The 19,330-nt window shown below is 42.7% G+C and overlaps 1 protein-coding gene across 2 annotated transcripts in view; it reads left to right on the plus strand.

Annotated features, from left to right (window-relative positions):
- Positions 1 to 19,330, plus strand: part of LOC142759970 (interferon-induced, double-stranded RNA-activated protein kinase-like) — a 171,330-nt gene that overhangs the window by 98,658 nt on the left and 53,342 nt on the right. For both annotated transcript variants that reach the window (XM_075862807.1, XM_075862808.1), the window contains exons 11-14: positions 8,304 to 8,358; positions 10,552 to 10,595; positions 11,843 to 11,965; positions 18,174 to 18,296. In XM_075862807.1, the coding sequence (XP_075718922.1) occupies positions 8,304 to 8,358; positions 10,552 to 10,595; positions 11,843 to 11,965; positions 18,174 to 18,296 (345 nt within the window). The remainder of the gene's footprint in view (positions 1 to 8,303; positions 8,359 to 10,551; positions 10,596 to 11,842; positions 11,966 to 18,173; positions 18,297 to 19,330) is intronic.

Below are 19,330 nucleotides of genomic sequence, written 5' to 3' on the forward strand. Positions count from 1 at the left end.
TATTTTGTTACGGTGTCCTACTGGCACCATACCCCACTGACCATTTCATTCATGTTTAGGCAGGTCGTCCATATAGCGTTCTATTGGCTCATAGGGAGAACCGTTTAATCATAGTCATAGTCATACAGATCAGTGCAGGGAAGGAAGGCGAAATCTGAAAATGATGAGCACATTGTCTGTTAGAGACTGGAGACATCACTAGAATCTGGAGAGGTCAGTAAAATGGACATTCATTACTAACCCTTCCACTACCCTAGATCACCTAGATTATAGATATGCCTTAAAATAGAATTGATTCATTTGTTTTATGGAAAAATCTTGAAGGAAATTATGGATACAAATTAGTTTCTGTATATATTCACCATCCAAACTGAAAATTCTCCAGCCCTAGTAGGGACATAGGCTTAGAAAGGATAGGTGTACTTTTAAACCTATGTGTGAAAACCCTATTTTAGTTATGGACAAAAGTATTGGGACACCGACACATTTCACCTACAGGAGCTTTTATGACATCCCATTCTAAATCCATATGCATTAATATGAAGTTGGTTCCACTTTGCAACTAAAACACCTAGCATTCTTCTGCGAAGGCTTTCTACAATATTTTGGAGTGTGTCTGTAGAAATTTTTGCCCATTCATCCAGAAGACTATAAGTGAGGTCAGACACTGATGTTGTACGAGAGGGCCGGGCTCGCAATCTCTGTCCTAGTTCATGCCAAAGGTATTTGATGGGGTTGAGGTCAAGGCTCTTTGTGGGCCAGTCAAGTCCTTCCACACCACACTCACCCAACCATGTCTTTATGGAACTTTCTTTTTGCATTGGGGCACAGTCCTGCTGGAAAAGGAAAGAGCCTTCCCCAAACTGTTCCCACAAAGTTGGAAGCATACGATTGTCTAAAATGTCTTTGTATGCTGAAGCATTACTCGTTCATCAGACTGCCAGATAGAGAAGCGTGATTCGTCACTCCACAAAATTCCCCCAGTGCTTTACACTTCTCCATTCATTGCTTGGCATTATGCTTGGTGATGTAAGGCTTGTATGCAGTTGCTCGGCCATAAAAACCTGTGCCTTGAAGCTCCCGGGGTGCAGTATTTGTGCTGATATTAATGCCACGTGAGGTTTGGAACTCAGCAGTTATTGAGTCAGCAGAGCGTTGGGCGACTTTTATGCACTACACACCTCAGCATCCCCGCTCTGTCATTTTACGTGGTTCCTAAATGCTTCCACCTTGCAATAATACCAATAACAGTTGATCGTGGAATATCTAGGAGGGCATCATATTACAGTACCACGCTGCAATTCAATGAGCTCTTTATTTTATACACCTGTGCCAATGGGACTGAATTAAACACCTGAACTCAATGATTAAGAGGAGTTCTGTAATGCTCTTGTGTATATATTTTGTGTGTATATATAAATATATATATGTATATGTGTATATATATATATATATATATATATATATATACAAACAAATGGATCCAGCAGCACCGGCAAACAGTGGGTGCAATTCCTCAGGAACAGACCACGTTCCAAACTCAGTAGTATTCAAAAAATAGGCAGCACTCCGCAGTAAATGTGAGTAAAAGGGGTACTTTTATTGCCCCCTGTGTTATATATATATATATATATATGTATATATATATATATATATATATATATATATTTATATAGTATGAAACATTTCTTTCTAATAGTTTTATTGGAATTAGTGAAGTATATTTTACCTTTTCCATGTAAAATAATATAAACATTCAAAAGTGATGCATGTCTGTGGCCCACATTTATCAGTGTATTTGCACCCTTTTTTTTTGTAGTTCATTTTACTCCAAATTAGTGTCTAATCTGCTGTGCGACATATTTATTAACCATTTGTGCCCTGCACATCCGTTTTCAAAAGTGGCGTGAAAGTGGGCGTAACTTACTGTTTGGCCAGGTTTTAGACATTTTTATGAAATGCAACTTGTTTTTTTAAAAAAAAGAGAATTTTTTTTTTCATATTTTTCTCATCGATTGAGCGGTGTGAGGGTTTATTTTTTGCAGGACGAGCTGTAGTTTTATTGGCACCATTTTTTGGTACATACGATTTTTTGGATCACTTTATTTTTTAATTTCATATTTTAAGCACTAAGATGACCAAAAAACTATTTTGATGTTTTCAATTTTTAAACAATGGTATATTGTAATAGATCAGACTTTTACAGACACAGTGATACCAAATAATTTTATTTTTTACATTGTGCTTGGGGAAAAATGGAAAAAGTTTTTTTTTTTTACTTTTATTATTATAATTTTTTACACCCCTGAAAATTTATCTACCATTTTTATTTTTTTTTACCCATTTTATTAGTTACCCTAGGGGACTTGAACCAGCAGCCATAAATGCCGTGGTCGCTATTGACCACATCATTTAACTAGTTAAAAGGGGTTTGCCATAAAACACATTTATCCACATGTGAGATCGCTGGGGGTCCGACCGCTGGGACCCCCAGCGATAAGGTTAACGCGCTACGTGAGAAGCCTGAACTTCCAGGTTCTGTGTCCGGCTTATCTGTTCCTAGAGATCAATGGAGAGCCGCTCGCGCATGCGCAGAAGAATTCCATTGATATCTATGAAGCAGCCGAACACAGAACGCGGAAGTCACAGCTTCTCATGCAGCGCTCTTGGTAACTTTCGGTCCCCGTTCTCCTTATCGATCACACATGTATCCGCCATCCTGTGGATAGGGGATACATGTGTTTTATGGCACAACCTGACACCTGCAGCACGTGAGCCCGCTCCATACATCACCCCCCTCGAGCTCTATGATGTGCCGGAACATCATGGGTCGGGAAGGGGTTAAGTAATGACGCGGTCATGGGGCCCGGCGATGCCGGGTCCCTTGACTTTGGACTATAAGACGCAGGAACTTTTTAGCAAGATTTATTCTTGCTAAAAACTGTGTCTTATAGTCCGAAAAATATGGTACTTATGTGCAGCATCTATTGAAAAATATGTTCACAAGTCATTGGTGTAATCTTCTGTAGTAATGATCTTTACCCAACATCCCAATATATTAGGAACATTTTCTTGGAAATAGTTTTCCATATTTACATACACATTAAGGCCTCATGCACACGAACATATGTTTGTCCTCCCGTAAATACTGGCGTAAATACGGGTCCTTGGTCACACGTATTCGACCCGTATTGCACCAGTATTTACGGACTCGTGCCCGTAAATACAGGTCCGGTGTCACCGGTATTCCACCCGTATTTACGAGCACGTTTTCGCTGCAAAATTGCACTGCAGTAATCGGCAGCCCTTCTCTCTATCAGTGCAGGATAGAGAGAAGGGACAGTCCTTTCCGCAGAAAAAGTTAAAGAAATTCATACTTACCCGGCCGTTGTCTTGGTGACGCGTGTCTCCCTTGACATCCAGTCCGACCTGCCTGGATGACGTGGCAGTCCATGTGACCACTGCAGCCTGTGATTGGCTGCAGCGGTCACATGGGCTGAAATGTCATCCCAGGAGGCCGGACTGGAGGACGGAGCAGGGAGTTCTGGGTAAGTATGAAAGTTTTTTTTTTTACAGGTTGATCTATATTGTGATCGGTAGTCACTGTCCAGGGAGCTGAAAGAGTTACTGCCGATCTGTAAAGGATCTGCCAGGCACTTCTGTGTATACGCCCATGGGTAATCAGTCTGCACCTGGTTCTATGTCTCTGAGACTGACTCCATCTTCCACCACTCAGGATGGCAGGCTTAGGAGTGGGAGAGCCTATCGCAGCCTGGCCAGACGGAGATAGTTCCGCCCTCTGTCTATTTATACCTGCCTTTCCTGTTCCTCCTTTGCTTGTGATTCTTCTCGTGTGGTTTCCTGGCCTTGCTGCAGCTCCTAGCTATTTGACCTTGCTTCATACTTACCCCGGCTTTCTGACTACTCTCCTGCTCTGCGTTTGGTACCTTGTACATTCCTGGTTTGACTCGGCTCGTTTACCTCTCTTGTTGCTCACGGTGTTGCCGTGGGCAACTGCCCCATTTCCCTTTGCTTGTGTCCCCTTGTCCGTTTGTCTGTCGTGCACCTACTGAGCGTAGGGACCGTCGCCCAGTTGTACCCCGTCGCCTAGGGCGGGTCGTTGCAAGTAGGCAGGGACTGAGTGGTGGGTAGATTAGGGCTCACTGTCTGTTTCCCTACCCCCCTGTCATTACACGATCGTTTAACTCTTTCAGCACCCTGGACAGTGACTATTTACTGACGTCGCCTAGCAACGCTCCCGTAATTACGGGTGCACACACGTAGTCACCCGTAATCACGGGAACCCCATAGACTTCTATGGGCCTGCCCGTGCCGTAATTACGGCATGAAATAGGACATGTTCTATATTTTTCAACGGCACGGGCACCTTCCCGTAAGCATACGGGGAGGTACCCGTGGCCAACAGAAGTCCATGGGCCCATAAAAACGTGCCGTAATTTCAGGCGTTTTTACGTTGGTGTGCATGGGGCCTTACGCATTTTATATAGACATAGCACCTTTTTTATGGACTGCTATGGACATTTGTACATAAATTAATATAGTCTCCTCTACAGCTACAGTCCACAAGAGCAATGGCCAATGTGTAGATTTCAACAGATTGATTTTTGCAAATTCTGATTCCAAATGGTGCTTCTTGTGTAAAAATAGGACACGCTCCTATCCTGGCTTTCCTCCTATCTCTCTGACTGCGCTTTCCGTGTGTCTTTTGCTGGCTCTACTTCTTCTCTCTGTTGGCGTTCCCCAAGGTTCAGTGTTTGGGCCCCCTCCTGTCTCTTTGCTATAAGCAGATTTGGTTTCCAGCATTCATCTTAATGTTGATGACACCCAACTATATTCCTTCTCCGCGGATATTTCACCTGCTCTCCTAAATAACACTAGTGCGTGTCTGTCCGCTGTCTCGGCTGTCATGTCCTCTCTAAATCACAAACATTTTTTTTTTTAAACTGAACTCCTTCTATTTCCTACATCATCTTCTTCACCTAAAACTTGTGACTCCATATGTAACACCACAATTCTCCCTAGACATCAGGCCAAATGTCATGGAGTTATACACGACTCTGATCTGTTCTTTATTTCTCACAATCAATCTATTGCCAGAGAATGTCGCTTTCACCTAAAAAAAACATCTCTCTTGTCCATCCCTACCTCACCAATGACACTGCTAAAACATTAACCAGTTCAGGTTTCTTTTTTCATCATTTTTATACACTTCCATTTTGCTATTTTAGAATTTTCAGACTTAGATAGATTGAAAATAATAGTATGCATTTTTATATTTTAGCAAATTTTTTCTAGTAATGTATTTTTCCCTAATATAGACCTTTTATTTGTGATCGTCATTGTGTACCGTAAATTTTGATACATTACATGTCTATTTTAGATTAAATGGGTCAGGGCTATCCAGGGGCGTAACTAGGAAAGACTGGGCCCCATAGCAAACTTTTGACTGGGGCCCCCCCTCCCCTGGGTGTCACACAACCCCCCTTGTAGATAACGCCATACAGCCCCCTGTAGATAACGCCATACAGCCCCTCCTGTAGATAACGCCATAAAGCCCCCTCTGTAGATAACGCCATACAGCCCCCCCTGTAGATAACGCCATACAGCCCCCTCTGTAGATAATGGCATACAGCCCCCTCTGTAGATAACGCCACACAGCCCCCCTGTAGATAACGCCATACAGCCCCCCCTGTAGATAACGCCATACAGCCCCCCTGTAGATAACGCCATACAGCCCCCTCTGTAGATAACGCCATACAGCCCCCCCTGTAGATAACGCCATACAGCCCCCTCTGTAGATAACGCCATACAGCCCCCCTGTAGATAACGCCATACAGCCCCCTCTGTAGATAGTGCCATACAGCCCACACTGTAGAGAACGCCATACAGACCCCCTGTAGATAACGCCATACAGAGTCCCCCCTGTAGATAACGCCATACAGCCCCCTCTGTAAATAGCGCCATACAGCCCCCTCTGTAGATAGCGCCATACAGCCCCCACTGTAGAGAACGCCATATTGCCCCCTGTAGAGAACGCCATACAGCCCCCCTGTAGATAACGCCATACAGCCCCCCTGTAGATAACGCCATACAGCCCCCCCTGTAGATAACGCCATACAGCCCCCCTGTAGATAACGCCATACACCCCCCCTATAGATAACGCCATACAGCCCCCCTGTAGGTAACGCCCTACAGCCCCCCCTGTAGGTAACGCTATACAGCCCCCCTGTGGGTAACTCTACACAGCCCCCCCTGTAGGTAACTCGACACAGCCCCCCCCTGTAGGTACCACCATACAGCCCCCCCTGTAGGTACCGCCATACAGCTCCCCCCTGTAGGTAACGCCATACAGCCCCCCCTGTAGGTAACGCCATACAGCCCCCCTGTAGGTAACGCCATAGAGCCCCCCCCTGTAGGTAACGCCGTACAGCCACAACTCCCCCAAAAAATCTGACCTACAGTGTGTCCTACAAAAGACATGTATCCACGGGGCCCACGGCATGAGGGGGCCCGTGTTGCCCGCCGGCACGGGCCCCCACCATGGCCGGAGGCTCCGCTAGCAGCCGCTAGCCACCATTCTCCCTATCAATGCCAGCGATCACACATGTATCCCCTATCCTGTGGATAGGGGATACATGTCTTTTGTTTAATGGCAGAGCGGGGAGATACCTCCCTGCTCTGCCGTAGTGTTCAGTGGTGTCGCGCTGTAGCAGCCATAGCGGCTGCTAGCGGAGCCTCCGGCCATGGTGGGAGCCCGTGCCAGCGGGCGACACGGGCCCCCTCATGCCGCGGGCCCCATAGCAGCCGCTACGGCTGCTACGGCGGTAGTTACGCCACTGGGGCTATCGTTGCTACAATGATTGGTGTGGGGAACTTTTTTTTTCGGTGGATTTTTTACGTGTCATTTTTATTTATATTATTTTTACTTTATTTTATTTTTTTATTATTATTATGACTTGTCTCTCAAGAGGTCAGAATCATGTTTTTCCACAGTAAGGGTATGTTCACACGGCACCCTCCGTTACGGCTGAAATTACGTAGCTGTTTTCAGGAGAAAACAGCTCCGCCATTTCAGACGTAATGGCAAGTGCAGGTGCTTTTCGCTGCGTCCATTACGGACGTAATTGCAGCTGTTTTTCCATGGTGTCAATGGAAAACGGCTCCAATTACGTCTCAAGAAGTGATAGGCACTTCTTTGACGCGGGTGTCTTTTTTACGCGCCGTCTTTTGACAGCGGCGCGTAAAAAAAATGACCGTCGGCACAGAACATCGTATAGCCCATTCAAATGAATGGGGAGATGTTTGCCGACGCTTTGGTGCCGTATTTTAGGATGTAATTCGGGCGTTTTAACCCCAAATTACGTCCGTAAATAGGCCGTGTGAACCCAGCCTAACTAGAGCTGCACAAGCAGCACCAGTTACAGGGGAAATCAGCCCTGTTATAATAACTATTGTCACTGTTAGGGTATGTTCGCACGCACTGTTTTCAGACGTAATTCGGGCATTTTACGCCTCGAATTACGCCTGAAAAAACGGCTCCATTATGCCTACAAACATCTGCCCATTGCTTTCAATGGGCTTTACGATGTTCTGTTCCCACGAGCTGTAATTTTACGCGTCACTGTCAAAAGACGGCGCTAAAAAGACGCCCGCGAAAAAGATGTGCATGTCACTTCTTGGGACGTTTTTGGAGCCGTTTTTCATTGACTCCTTTGAAAAACAGCTCCAATAACGTCCGTAAAATACGCAGCGAAAAACGCGAGTAGTTAAAAAAACTTCTGAAATTCAGGAGCTGTTTTCGCCTGAAAACAGCTCCGTAATTTCAGACATGTTTTGCTAAGCCATGTGAACATACCCTTAGTGCTGTGCTGGGTCTGTGCTGGGTCTAGCAGCAGACTTCCACAAACAGAATCCCAACAATCATGTGTGGCGCTGTGCACAAGAGAACAGAGAAGACAGAAGCAGTGAAAACCGCTTCTATCTTCTCTTCAGGGTGCCCGGCAGTCACTAAAGCCTGCACCGAAGATTATGGCACGTGTTTTAAGGACCTCGACAGGCGCACTGGGAAAAATGAGCACCTTGTACCTATTGTGTCACTTCTGTAAGCTCATTCAGGCAGGGACCTTTCTTACTTTGTCTCAATATTTGTGCATTTGTCATTCTACTTTTTAGTTACCTGTTGTAAAGCGTTGTGAAATATGTTTGCGCTATAATAAGAATATTATTATAAAAATAAAAAGTAAATCACTTCTTTAAGTGCTATTGTATGAATTTTCTTACAGTCCCGGCCCATCGTCAGAAAGTGGAATGCATATGAGTTTAACCCCTAATTCTCAGGTAATTTGATCACTTGATTTCCATTACTTTTTAACTCACTATTCTACTGCCAGCTTCTGATTTAGGTCTATATTTAGTAGATTACTTTTAAATGGAACCCGTCACCTGATTTTTGGTTTTATCATCAAAAATCAGGTGACAGGTACCCTTTAAATATCATTTTGGGAATAGTAATATGAGTAGGGGACTTTTTTTTTTTAAATGTACTTTTTTATACCTGAATAAACTGGTCACAGTACTTGTCAGGAAAAAAATGGCTTTGCATGGGCAGCCCTACTGTTATTGAAATCATTGGAAGCGACAAGAAGTGACAGTGGTAAGTGTCACTGACGGTAGAGTCACAATAACCAATTTTATAAACACTACAAATGTAATCAATGAAAATTTAAAGGTTGGTAAATTTTGCACAAAAATTCCAAGACCAAAACTATCTTCTTGTATGTTTCCGGATATGACCTTGTAATGTAACAAACACTAGGGTGTTTAGTGGTGACTAGTTACCAGATTAGACATTTTTGTGGCACGTGAGGCCAAATAGCTGGAACTCTTTAAGGCTGGGTTCACACAGAGTTTTTTGCAGGTAGAAAATCTGCCTCAAAATTCCGTTTGGAATTTTGAGGCAGATTTTACTCTGCCTGCACGCTGATTTTCGCGGCGCTTTTCACGTCTTTTTTCACCTGCGGACATCAATGGGAGGTCAGGGGCGCAAACGCCCGAAGATAGGGCATGTCCCTTCTTTTTCCTGCGAGCCTCCGCCTCCCATTTAAATCAATTGTAGGCATTTTCTGCCGTTTTTTGGTGCGTTTTCCGACTCGGTTTCCGTGTCGAAAAACTCAGTGTGAACTGGCCCTTAGTTCCAAGTATAAAAACATGCTTGCAATATCTGATATTAGCTTGTCTGTCTAGGAATTTTGGGTCAGGCCCAACATATGGTCCCTTGATACCGGATGTTGAGAAAAACATGGATCTAAGAGGATGTATTTTCTCTGTCTATACTTCTGTTCCTTCTTAGATAAGTGGAGCCAGAGCTCTCTGGCCGCCGCTCATCTCCCTAATTGCGTATAGAAATAACATGCACATTTGGCCAGCCTGAATGTGGCCAGACTCTCCAGATGACTGCTCTTGTGATTAGGCCGAGCACTCATAAATCGCTGTGCTCGATCATTTAGATAGCTATGCCTATTAAATCATAGCCACATAACCCTTACCATCTGCGGCAGTGATCTGTGTGATCAGTGCAGGGCAGGAAAAAGAAGCTGACCGTATTTATCTTTCGTGTCAAAGTAGGACCTCACTGGAGAGTAACCACTGGTCACCAGATATAAATTGACCCCTATACTACTCTAGACCACTAGAAATGTTGGCATTAACCACTTGACTAACCTGGATCACCAGGTATATTAGGATTAACCCCTTTATTACCTCAGACCACCAGGGATGTTGGCATTAACCCCTTCACTAGCACAGACAACAAGGGATATTACCAATAATCCCTTTACTACCCTACCAGCAATGATGGCATTAATTGCACTACCCTAAACTACCAGGAAAGCTGGCATTAAAGGGGTTATCCGGGCACAGACAACTGATGACCTATCCACAGGATGATCAGTGGGGGTCCGACACATGGACCACGTACGGATCAGCTGCACCGGCTGCCTCCAGCATTGGATGTCCTTGCCGGAAGCAGATGGCTCCAGTCACAGAATAGTGGTTGAGATGCAGCTCTGCTATTATTCAAGTGAATAGGAGCAGAGTTGCGGTTTTGCAGCACGGCCGCTATGCAGTAGTTGGAGCCATCTGCTTCTGGCTCCGAATACTGCATACCCTGCATAACATCCGGCGCATGGAGGCAGCTGATCGGTGCGGGATCCGGGTGTCGGACCCCCACCGATCATATACTGATGACCTATCCTGCGGATAGGTCATCAGTTGTCTGTGCCTTGAAAACCCCTTTAACCCTTTTATTACCCTCGACCACTAGGGTTATTACCATTAACCGCTATAGACCAAAAGGAATAAAAATTTAATATTTAGAAGGGCATGGCTGACCCAAAATGATTGTGTTGTCAGGGGTCTCAGCAATTCTATGGACAGTCCATGATCATAAGGAACTTACTTATTCTCGCTCTAGTTTAACATGCATCTGTATTGTGTTTTACCTACAATAAAATCCTAATTCCTGTTTTCAAGCTTTCATCCAGCTCTTCAGGTCTGGCACCTTCAAGTGTTCAGAAGTAAGTTCATAGTTATTTATTTAGGAATTTGTATGCAGCATGTACCAATGTGATGCACACAACATTTACCAAGGCTATATTCACACGACAGTGAAAAAAAATGTCTAATAAAAACTGATCAACTGTTTTTCATGGCCATTTTGCATCGGTGTGTCTCCAAATTTTCATAGATTTCCGGTCCGTCTGTCCGTTTTTAATGGCCGTTTGACATCCATTTTGAATCAGTTTTTTATGGCCGTTAAAAAAACTAATGGTCAGGCTTTTTTTGTCCTAGCTCTCTAAAAACACCCAAAGGAAGGTCGCATGTTCACAAAGACACTATTTACAGCCCCCCTGTATGTGATGCCACACACCTCCCTGTATATGATGCCACACACCTCCCTGTATATGATGCCACACAACCTCCCTGTATATGATGCCACACAGCCCCCTGTATGTGATGCCACACACAGTGGCGTAACTACCGCTGTAGCAGCCGTAGCGAATGCTACGGGGCCCGCGGCATGAGGGGGCCCGTGTCGCCCGCCGGCACTGGCCCCCACCTTGGCCGCAGGCTCCGCTAGCAGCCGCTATGGCTGCTACAGCAGGACGCCACTGAACACTACGACAGAGCAGGGAGGTATCTCCCCGCTCTGCCATTAAACAAAAGACATGTATCCCCTATCCACAGGATAGGGGATACATGTGTGATCGCTGGCAGCGATAGGGAGAACGGGGGACTGAAAGTCCCCTGAAGTTCTCCATCACAAACCTCTGACTTCCGGGGTCTGTGTCGGCAGCTCCGTAGAAATGAATGGAGCGCCGGTCGCGCTTGTGCGCATGCGTGACCAGCGCTCCTTTCAGTTTTATTGAGCTGCCGACACAGACCCCGGAAGTCAGAGGTTAGTCATGGAGAACTTCAGGGGACTTTCAGTCCCCCGTTCTCCCTATCAATGCCAGCGATCACACATGTATCCCCTATCCTGTGGATAGGGGATGCATGTTATTTGTAGGACACACTATAGGTCACATTTTTTTGGGGGGGGGGGGGGCGCTGTATGGCGTTCCCTACAGAGGGGGGGGGCACTGTATGGCGTTCCCTGCAGGGGGGGGGGCGATGTATGGCGTTCCCTGCAGGGGGGAGGGCGCTGTATGGCTTTCCCTGCAAGGGGGGGGGGGGGGCGCTGTATGGCGTTCCAGTATGTTTTATGAAAAGTCCTTTGTAACCATTTGAAACTAAGAATTATTTTTCGTTTACATTTTACTAGTCCATTGGGGGAGTTTGACAACATCACCGAGCTTGATAGAGGAGCATATGGTAAAGTGGTGAAAGCCAGGAAAATACTTGATGAAAAGTTATATGCTGTGAAAATTGTGCAGGTGAAGGGAAAGTAAGTATCATTGACCCCTTGAAAAAGCTGACGGCGCAACGCGCTTCGGGGCTCTTAGTATGGTGACTGTTTGTTTGGGCACAATATGCAGCATAAGGGTTGGTACTTGGTCTAGGGCCTTTATGTTGGTTATTACCCTGTGTTTATAAAATTGTACTTTTGTTTCATAATTGACTATATGTACATTTAATTTGTCTTCCCGTGTAGTCCACTTATGACGTTTTATTCATGACAATTGCATGTCATTGCTGTGGTCTCTACTTACCACCACACTATTTTGTTTTAACTGTATGTTTTTTTAGGTCTTGATGGCCAACTTGTTTTTATGACAATTCCAATAAAGTATTTGAATTTTGCATGGTACACATTTTGTACTTTGTATTATTTTTTCTTGGATATTGATATGTCCACACATATACTTATAGGTATTGAAGTATAGTCTAATAAATAATCTGTTCAGATTGCAATCATTTATTGTTACGATATTAAACAGGTGATATTAAAGGCTCATGCTCGCAAGCATATTACTGTCCTGTACAACCTCCGAGTCATACAGAGCAGTAATACGGCGTCAATCGAAGTCTATTGGATCCCTACTTTGCCTCCTTATGCCTCCGATTTCATATGGATATCTAACTTAAGGGTTTTTCCCATAATCATTACTCATCACCTATTCACGGGATATGTGATAAAAATATGATCGTTGGGGGGTCCGACGTCCATTATTTTCTATGGGGCTGCCAAACTCTATCTTCAGCAGCCCCAAAGAAATTAATAGAGCGGTTGCCGAGCATGTGCACTAAAACTCTATTCCTATGGGGCTCCCAGGAACAGTACAGTAGGCCCATTCTCATGATCAGTGGGGGCGCCATTGGTCGGACTCCCACTATCAGATATTTATCACCTATCCTGTGGATAGATGATAAATATTGATTATAGAAAAACCCCTTTAAAAAAAATTGTGACATGTTCCATCAGATGCCGTATTATGGCGTTACGTCTCCGTTATTTGCCACTGTACAGAGGCTCCATAGTGCAGAGCTGTAGAAACTTTGTGTGCCTCTGCCATGGGCCTTATATTGATCTATATTGTTATAATTCACACTATTTATTCTACTATTTATCAAGTCCTGTAAATGATATCTGTAAAGAATTATCAGAATTTTTATTGTCAAAGCGTATGTATCAGTTCTTATACAACTCAACTGTAAATAAAAATAAATACTAAAAGAGTGCTTAGGTTATTGTGACTTGAAATAGAGTACAATGAATGTAGTACATGTGTCCATAAAGACTTCTGTGTAAATTAACATAAGACAGTCCTGCTTCAGCGGCACACTAGAGCTCAGGTGCAAGTGTGTACTTTTTTTTAGAGCTCAATTTAGTATATTAATGATTAAAGGGGCTATCCGGTTCTTTAAGGCCTCATGCACACGACCGTAGTTTTCATCCGTAATTACACATCAGGTAAATTGCGGACCCATTCATTTCTATAGGCCACGGACACCCTTCAGTATATTTAGTCACCTATAGAAGTTTATGGCCGCTTCCGCTATTGCAGACAGCTACGGATGTGCATCCTTATTTGCGGACAGAAAAATTCTTACGGTCGTGTGCATGAGGCCTAACCCTTTGGAGACGCAGCCAATGTTCGGCTTTTCATTTGAGCTTTTTCCTCCCCGCCTTCCAAAAGCCATAACTTTTTGTTTTTGTCGACATATCTGTAGGAGGGCTTGTTTTTTGTAGGGTGAGTTGCGTTTTTTAATGGCACCATTTAATGTACCACATAATGTACTGGAGAACTGAAAAAAAATTCTTTGAGGGATGGTATGGGCAAAAAACAGCGATTCTGCCGTTGGTTTTTGCAGTGTTCACCGTGCAGTAAAAACAACATGTTAGCTTTATTATATGGGTCAGAACGATTACAGCGATAACAAATATTATAGTTTTTTTAATATTTTACTACTTTTATAAAGAAAAAATATTTTTTAAAACAAAATTGTTTTGTGTTGCCATATTCTGAGACCCATAACTTTTGTAGATTTCCATCGATTGAGCGGAGTAAGGGCAGTAGTTTTTATTGGGACCATTTTGGGCTACGTGTGAATTTTTACCCTTTTTTCCATATTTTTAGGAAGCTCAGGTGACAAAAAAAACAGCAATTCTGGCATTAAAATAATAAATATATATATATACAGTGAAGGAAATAAGTATTTGATCCCTTGCTGATTTTGTACGTTTGCCCACTGTCAAAGTCATGAACAGTCTAGAATTTTTAGGCTAGGTTAATTTTACCAGTGAGAGATAGATTATAATAAAAAAAAACACAGAAAATCACATAGTCAAAATTATATATATTTATTTGCATTGTGCACAGAGAAATAAGTATTTGATCCCTTACCAACCATTAAGAGTTCAGCCTCCTCCAGACCAGTTACACGCTCCAAATCAACTTGGTGCCTGCATTAAAGACAGCTGTCTTAAATGGTCACCTGTATAAAAGACTCCTGTCCACAGACTCAATTAATCAGTCTGACTCTAACCTCTACAACATAGGCAAGACCAAAGAGCTTTCTAATGATGTCAGGGACAAGATCATAGACCTGCACAAGGCTGGAATGGGCTACAAAACCATAAGTAAGACGCTGGGTGAGAAGGAGACAACTGTTGGTGCAATAGTAAGAAAATTGAAGACATACAAAATGACTGGCAATCAACATCGATCTGGGGCTCCATGCAAAATCTCACCTCGTGGGGTATCCTTGATCCTGAGGAAGGTGAGAGCTCAGCCGAAAACTACACGGGGGGAACTTGTTAATGATCTCAAGGCAGCTGGGACCACAGTCACCAAGAAAACCATTGGTAACACATTACGCCGTAATGGATTAAAATCCTGCAGTGCCCGCAAGGTCCTCCTGCTCAAGAAGGCACATGTACAGGCCCATCTGAAGTTTGCAAATGAACATTTGGATGATTCTGAGAGTGATTGGGAGACGGTGCTGTGGTCAGATGAGACTAAAATTGAGTTCTTTGGCATTAACTCAACTCGCCGTGTTTGGAGGAAGAGAAATGCTGCCTATGACCCAAAGAACACCGTCCCCACTGTCAAGCATGGAGGTGGAAACATTATGTTTTTGGGGTGTTTCTCTGCTAAGGGCACAGGACTACTTCACCGCATTATGGGAGAATGGATGGAGCCATGTACCGTCAAATCCTGAGTGACAACCTCCTTCCCTCCACCAGGACATTAAAAATGGCTCGTGGCTGGGTCTTCCAGCACGACAATGACCCGAAACATACAGCCAAGGCAAAAAAGGAGTGGCTCAAAAAGAAGCACATTAAGGTCATGGAGTGGCCTAGCCAGTCTCCAGACCTTAATCCCATCGAAAACTTATGGAGGGAGCTGATGATCCGAGTTGCCAAGCGACAGCCTCGAAATCTTAATGATTTACAGATGATCTGCAAAGAGGAGTGGGCCAAAATTCCATCTAACATGTGTGCAAACCTCATCATCAACTACAAAAAAACGTCTGACTGCTGTGCTTGCCAACAAGGGTTTTGCCATCAAGTATTAAGCCTTGTTTTCCAAAGGGATCAAATACTTATTTCTCTGTGCACAATGCAAATAAATATATATAATTTTGACAATGTAATTTTCTTTTTTTTTTTTTATATAATCTATCTCTCACTGGTAAAATGAACCTAGCCTAAAAATTCTAGACTGTTCACGTCTTTGACAGTGTACAAACTTACAAAATCAGCAAGGGATCAAATACTTATTTCCTTCACTGTGTGTATATATATATATATATATATATATATATATATATATATATATATATATATATACACTACCGTTCAAAAGTTTAGGGTCACTTAGAAATTTCCTTATTTTTTAAAGAAAAGCAAATTTTTTTTCAATGAAGATAACATTAAATTAATCAGAAATACACTCTATACATTGTTAATGAGCTAAATGACTATTCTAGCTGCAAACGTCTGGTTTTTAATGCAATATCTACATAGGTGTATAGAGGCCCATTTCCAGCAACCATCACTCCAGTATTCTAATGGTACATTGTGTTTGCTAACTGTGTTAGAAGGCTAATGGATGATTAGAAAACACTTGAAAACCCTTGTGCAATTATGTTAGCACCGCTGTAAACAGTTTTGCTGTTTAGAGGAGCTATAAAACTGACCTTCCTTTGAGCTAGTTGAGAATCTGGAGCATTAGATTTGTGGGTTCGATTAAACTCTCAAAATGGCTAGAAAAAGAGAGCTTTCATGTGAAACTCGACAGTCTATTCTTGTTCTTAGAAATTAAGGCTATTCCATGCGAGAAATTGCAAAGAAACTGAAGATTTCCTACAACAGTGTGTACTACTCCCTTCAGAGGACAGCACAAACAGGCTCTAACCAGAGTAGAAAGAGAAGTGGGAGGCCCCGCTGCACAACTGAGCAACAAGACAAGTACATTAGAGTCTCTAGTTTGAGAAATAGACGCCTCACAGGTCCTCAACTGGCAGCTTCATTAAATAGTTCCCGCAAAACGCCAACGTCAACGTCTATAGTGAAGAGGCGACTCCGGGATGCTGGCCTTCAGGGCAGAGTGGCAAAGAAAAAGCCATATCTGAGACTGGCTAATAAAAGGAAAAGATTAATATGGGCAAAAGCACACTGACATTGGACAGAGCAAGATTGGAAAAAAGTGTTATGGACAGACGAATCGAAGTTTGAGGTGTTTGGATCACACAGAAGAACATTTGTGAGACGCAGAACAACTGAAAAGATGCTGGAAGAGTGCCTGACGCCATCTGTCAAGCATGGTGGAGGTAATGTGATGGTCTGGGGTTGCTTTGGTGCTGGTAAAGTGGGAGATTTGTACAAGGTAAAAGGGATTTTGAATAAGGAAGGCTATCACTCCATTTTGCAACGCCATGCCATACCCTGTGGACAGCGCTTGATTGGAGCCAATTTCATCCTACAACAGGACAATGACCCAAAGCACACCTCCAAATTATGCAAGAACTATTTAGGGAAGAAGCAGGCAGCTGGTATTCTATCTGTAATGGAGTGGCCAGCGCAGTCACCAGATCTCAACCCCATAGAGCTGTTGTGGGAGCAGCTTGACCGTATGGTACGCAAGAAGTGCCCATCAAGCCAATCCAACTTGTGGGAGGGGCTTCTGGAAGCATGGGGTGAAATTTCTCCCGATTACCTCAACAAATTAACAGCTAGAATGTCAAAGGTCTACAATGCTGTAATTGCTGCAAATGGAACATTCTTTGAAGAAAAAGAAAAGTTTGAAGGAGAAAATTATTATTTCAAATAAAAATCATTATTTCTAACCTTGGCAATGTCTTGACTATATTTTCTAGTTATTTTGCAACTCATTTGATAAATATAAGTGTGAGTTTTCATGGAAAACACAAAATTGTCTGGATGGCCCCAAACTTTTGAACGGTAGTATATATATATATTCTTTTATAGCATTTACAGTGTGGTTAAATAATGTGGTTAACTAACGTTATTAGAAGAGTTTGGGCTTTTATGGATGCTGCAATACCAGTTATGATAATTAAAAAATGTAACATTACTTTAGGGGGAAAATGGGAAAAGGTTATTTTTTTTGAACTTCTAATATTTTTGTTTTACATTTAAAAAAACTTTAACTGTGTTTTACTTCTTTTATTAGTCCCCCTAGGGACTCCTTGGATTGTTTACACGATATACTGCAATATACTGCACGTACATGTATGTGGCATGTCGCCAAGGGGTTCAAATTGATGGCCTCTCGACACCCCCGTGATCTGCTGCTTGAAGGGGCCACGACGCTCCACTTCATTGTGTACCAGACACAGCTCCGTACTTACAGCTCACTATAGCTTCGTCCAATTCAATTAAATGGGACTAAGCTGTGATAACATGCACACCCACTACTAAAAATACAGAGCTGTGCAGTACAGAGCTGCGTAAACAATGAATGGGACGCTACATATGCTGTTGTGCCTCCAATCAGCTTATTGGTTCGGGTGACAACATTTTGACCCCCACTGATGTATTATAGATAGGCCATCAATTTTGAAGAACTGGAAAACCCTTTAGGCCTAATTTATTAAACTCCATTTAAGAAATATTACCTCTACATCATTTTATACAATTATGACAGTATTGCTATCATGATGCACATTTACTTATCTTTATACAGTAAAGTTCTAGAAGAAGTAAAAGCCTTGGCTCGCCTTGAACATCAAAATATTGTCCGTTACAACACTGCTTGGTTGGGCAAAGACGACTTTTCTGACAGCAGTGAGAGCAGTAGTTATTCAAGGTAAACATTGTGTTGAGAAAATGTAATTTTTTAAATAAAAATGTTTGTTTTTTTGTTTACACTTAGGCCGTATTCATACGAGCGTTGAATATGTCCGTGTGACGGCCATTGAAAAACGTCCGTCACACGGATTTGTGTAATTCAATAGGGCCGTTCACATGTGAAGGGTCCGTGAAAAAATAGGACATGTCCTATTTTTTTGTGCTTCACGCATTCCTCCATAGACTCTAGTCAATGGGGGATGTGTGATAACGCATCCCGCATTGTACAGCACGAATGCACGTCCGAGGTTTGTAATTCTCGCATGAATCTAGCCGTGCTCTAACATTTCTTGGTTTATAGTTTATCTGCCACCATTTTTTCATGTGTAATAGATATATCCCTTGTGGCTCTTTGTGCCATCTTTAAGTAACTTTTACTTCACACCTAACTTATTAAGAGGCACATGCGTCTTATTTAGTTAGGCGCATCTCTGGCTGTCCATGCACCTGACTGGAAAATTTACGGCAGTTATACGCCCCCGCATCAAATTCGGCGTAGAAATGATGATAGAGTATGTCAGGTGACATGATTAACCAATCAACTGCTATATCCGATATATTCTTTTTTTTATTTATTTTTTTTAAATTCTTTATTTTAGGGTTTTCCAACAAACAAAAAGGAAGGGTACAAAAATAAAAAAGGGAGGGGGTAACAGATCATCTTCACAATGCGAAACATCTATTAATATAATAATGCATCTCAAACAATACAATCAGGTATAATAATGTTATATTGAGAAATCAATATGGTGTTGACCTTAAAAAATGTGGCATTAAATCCCTTGAACCAATATACGGAAAATCTTGTGAGTAGATGACTTGCCTCAGGAAGAAAATTTGATGGTTATATAAATGTGGGATCAAGCTGTAGTATTAGCTAATTAGGATAAATCTACAGATTTATAAAATCGTATCCAATTGTCCCATATATGTTGGAATATGTCTAGGTCTTGGTTCAAAAGCCATTTAGTTTTTTTGTACGATTGTATTATA

This window comes from Rhinoderma darwinii, chromosome 4 (genome assembly GCF_050947455.1).
Source record: "Rhinoderma darwinii isolate aRhiDar2 chromosome 4, aRhiDar2.hap1, whole genome shotgun sequence".
Taxonomy (NCBI): domain Eukaryota; kingdom Metazoa; phylum Chordata; class Amphibia; order Anura; family Rhinodermatidae; genus Rhinoderma; species Rhinoderma darwinii.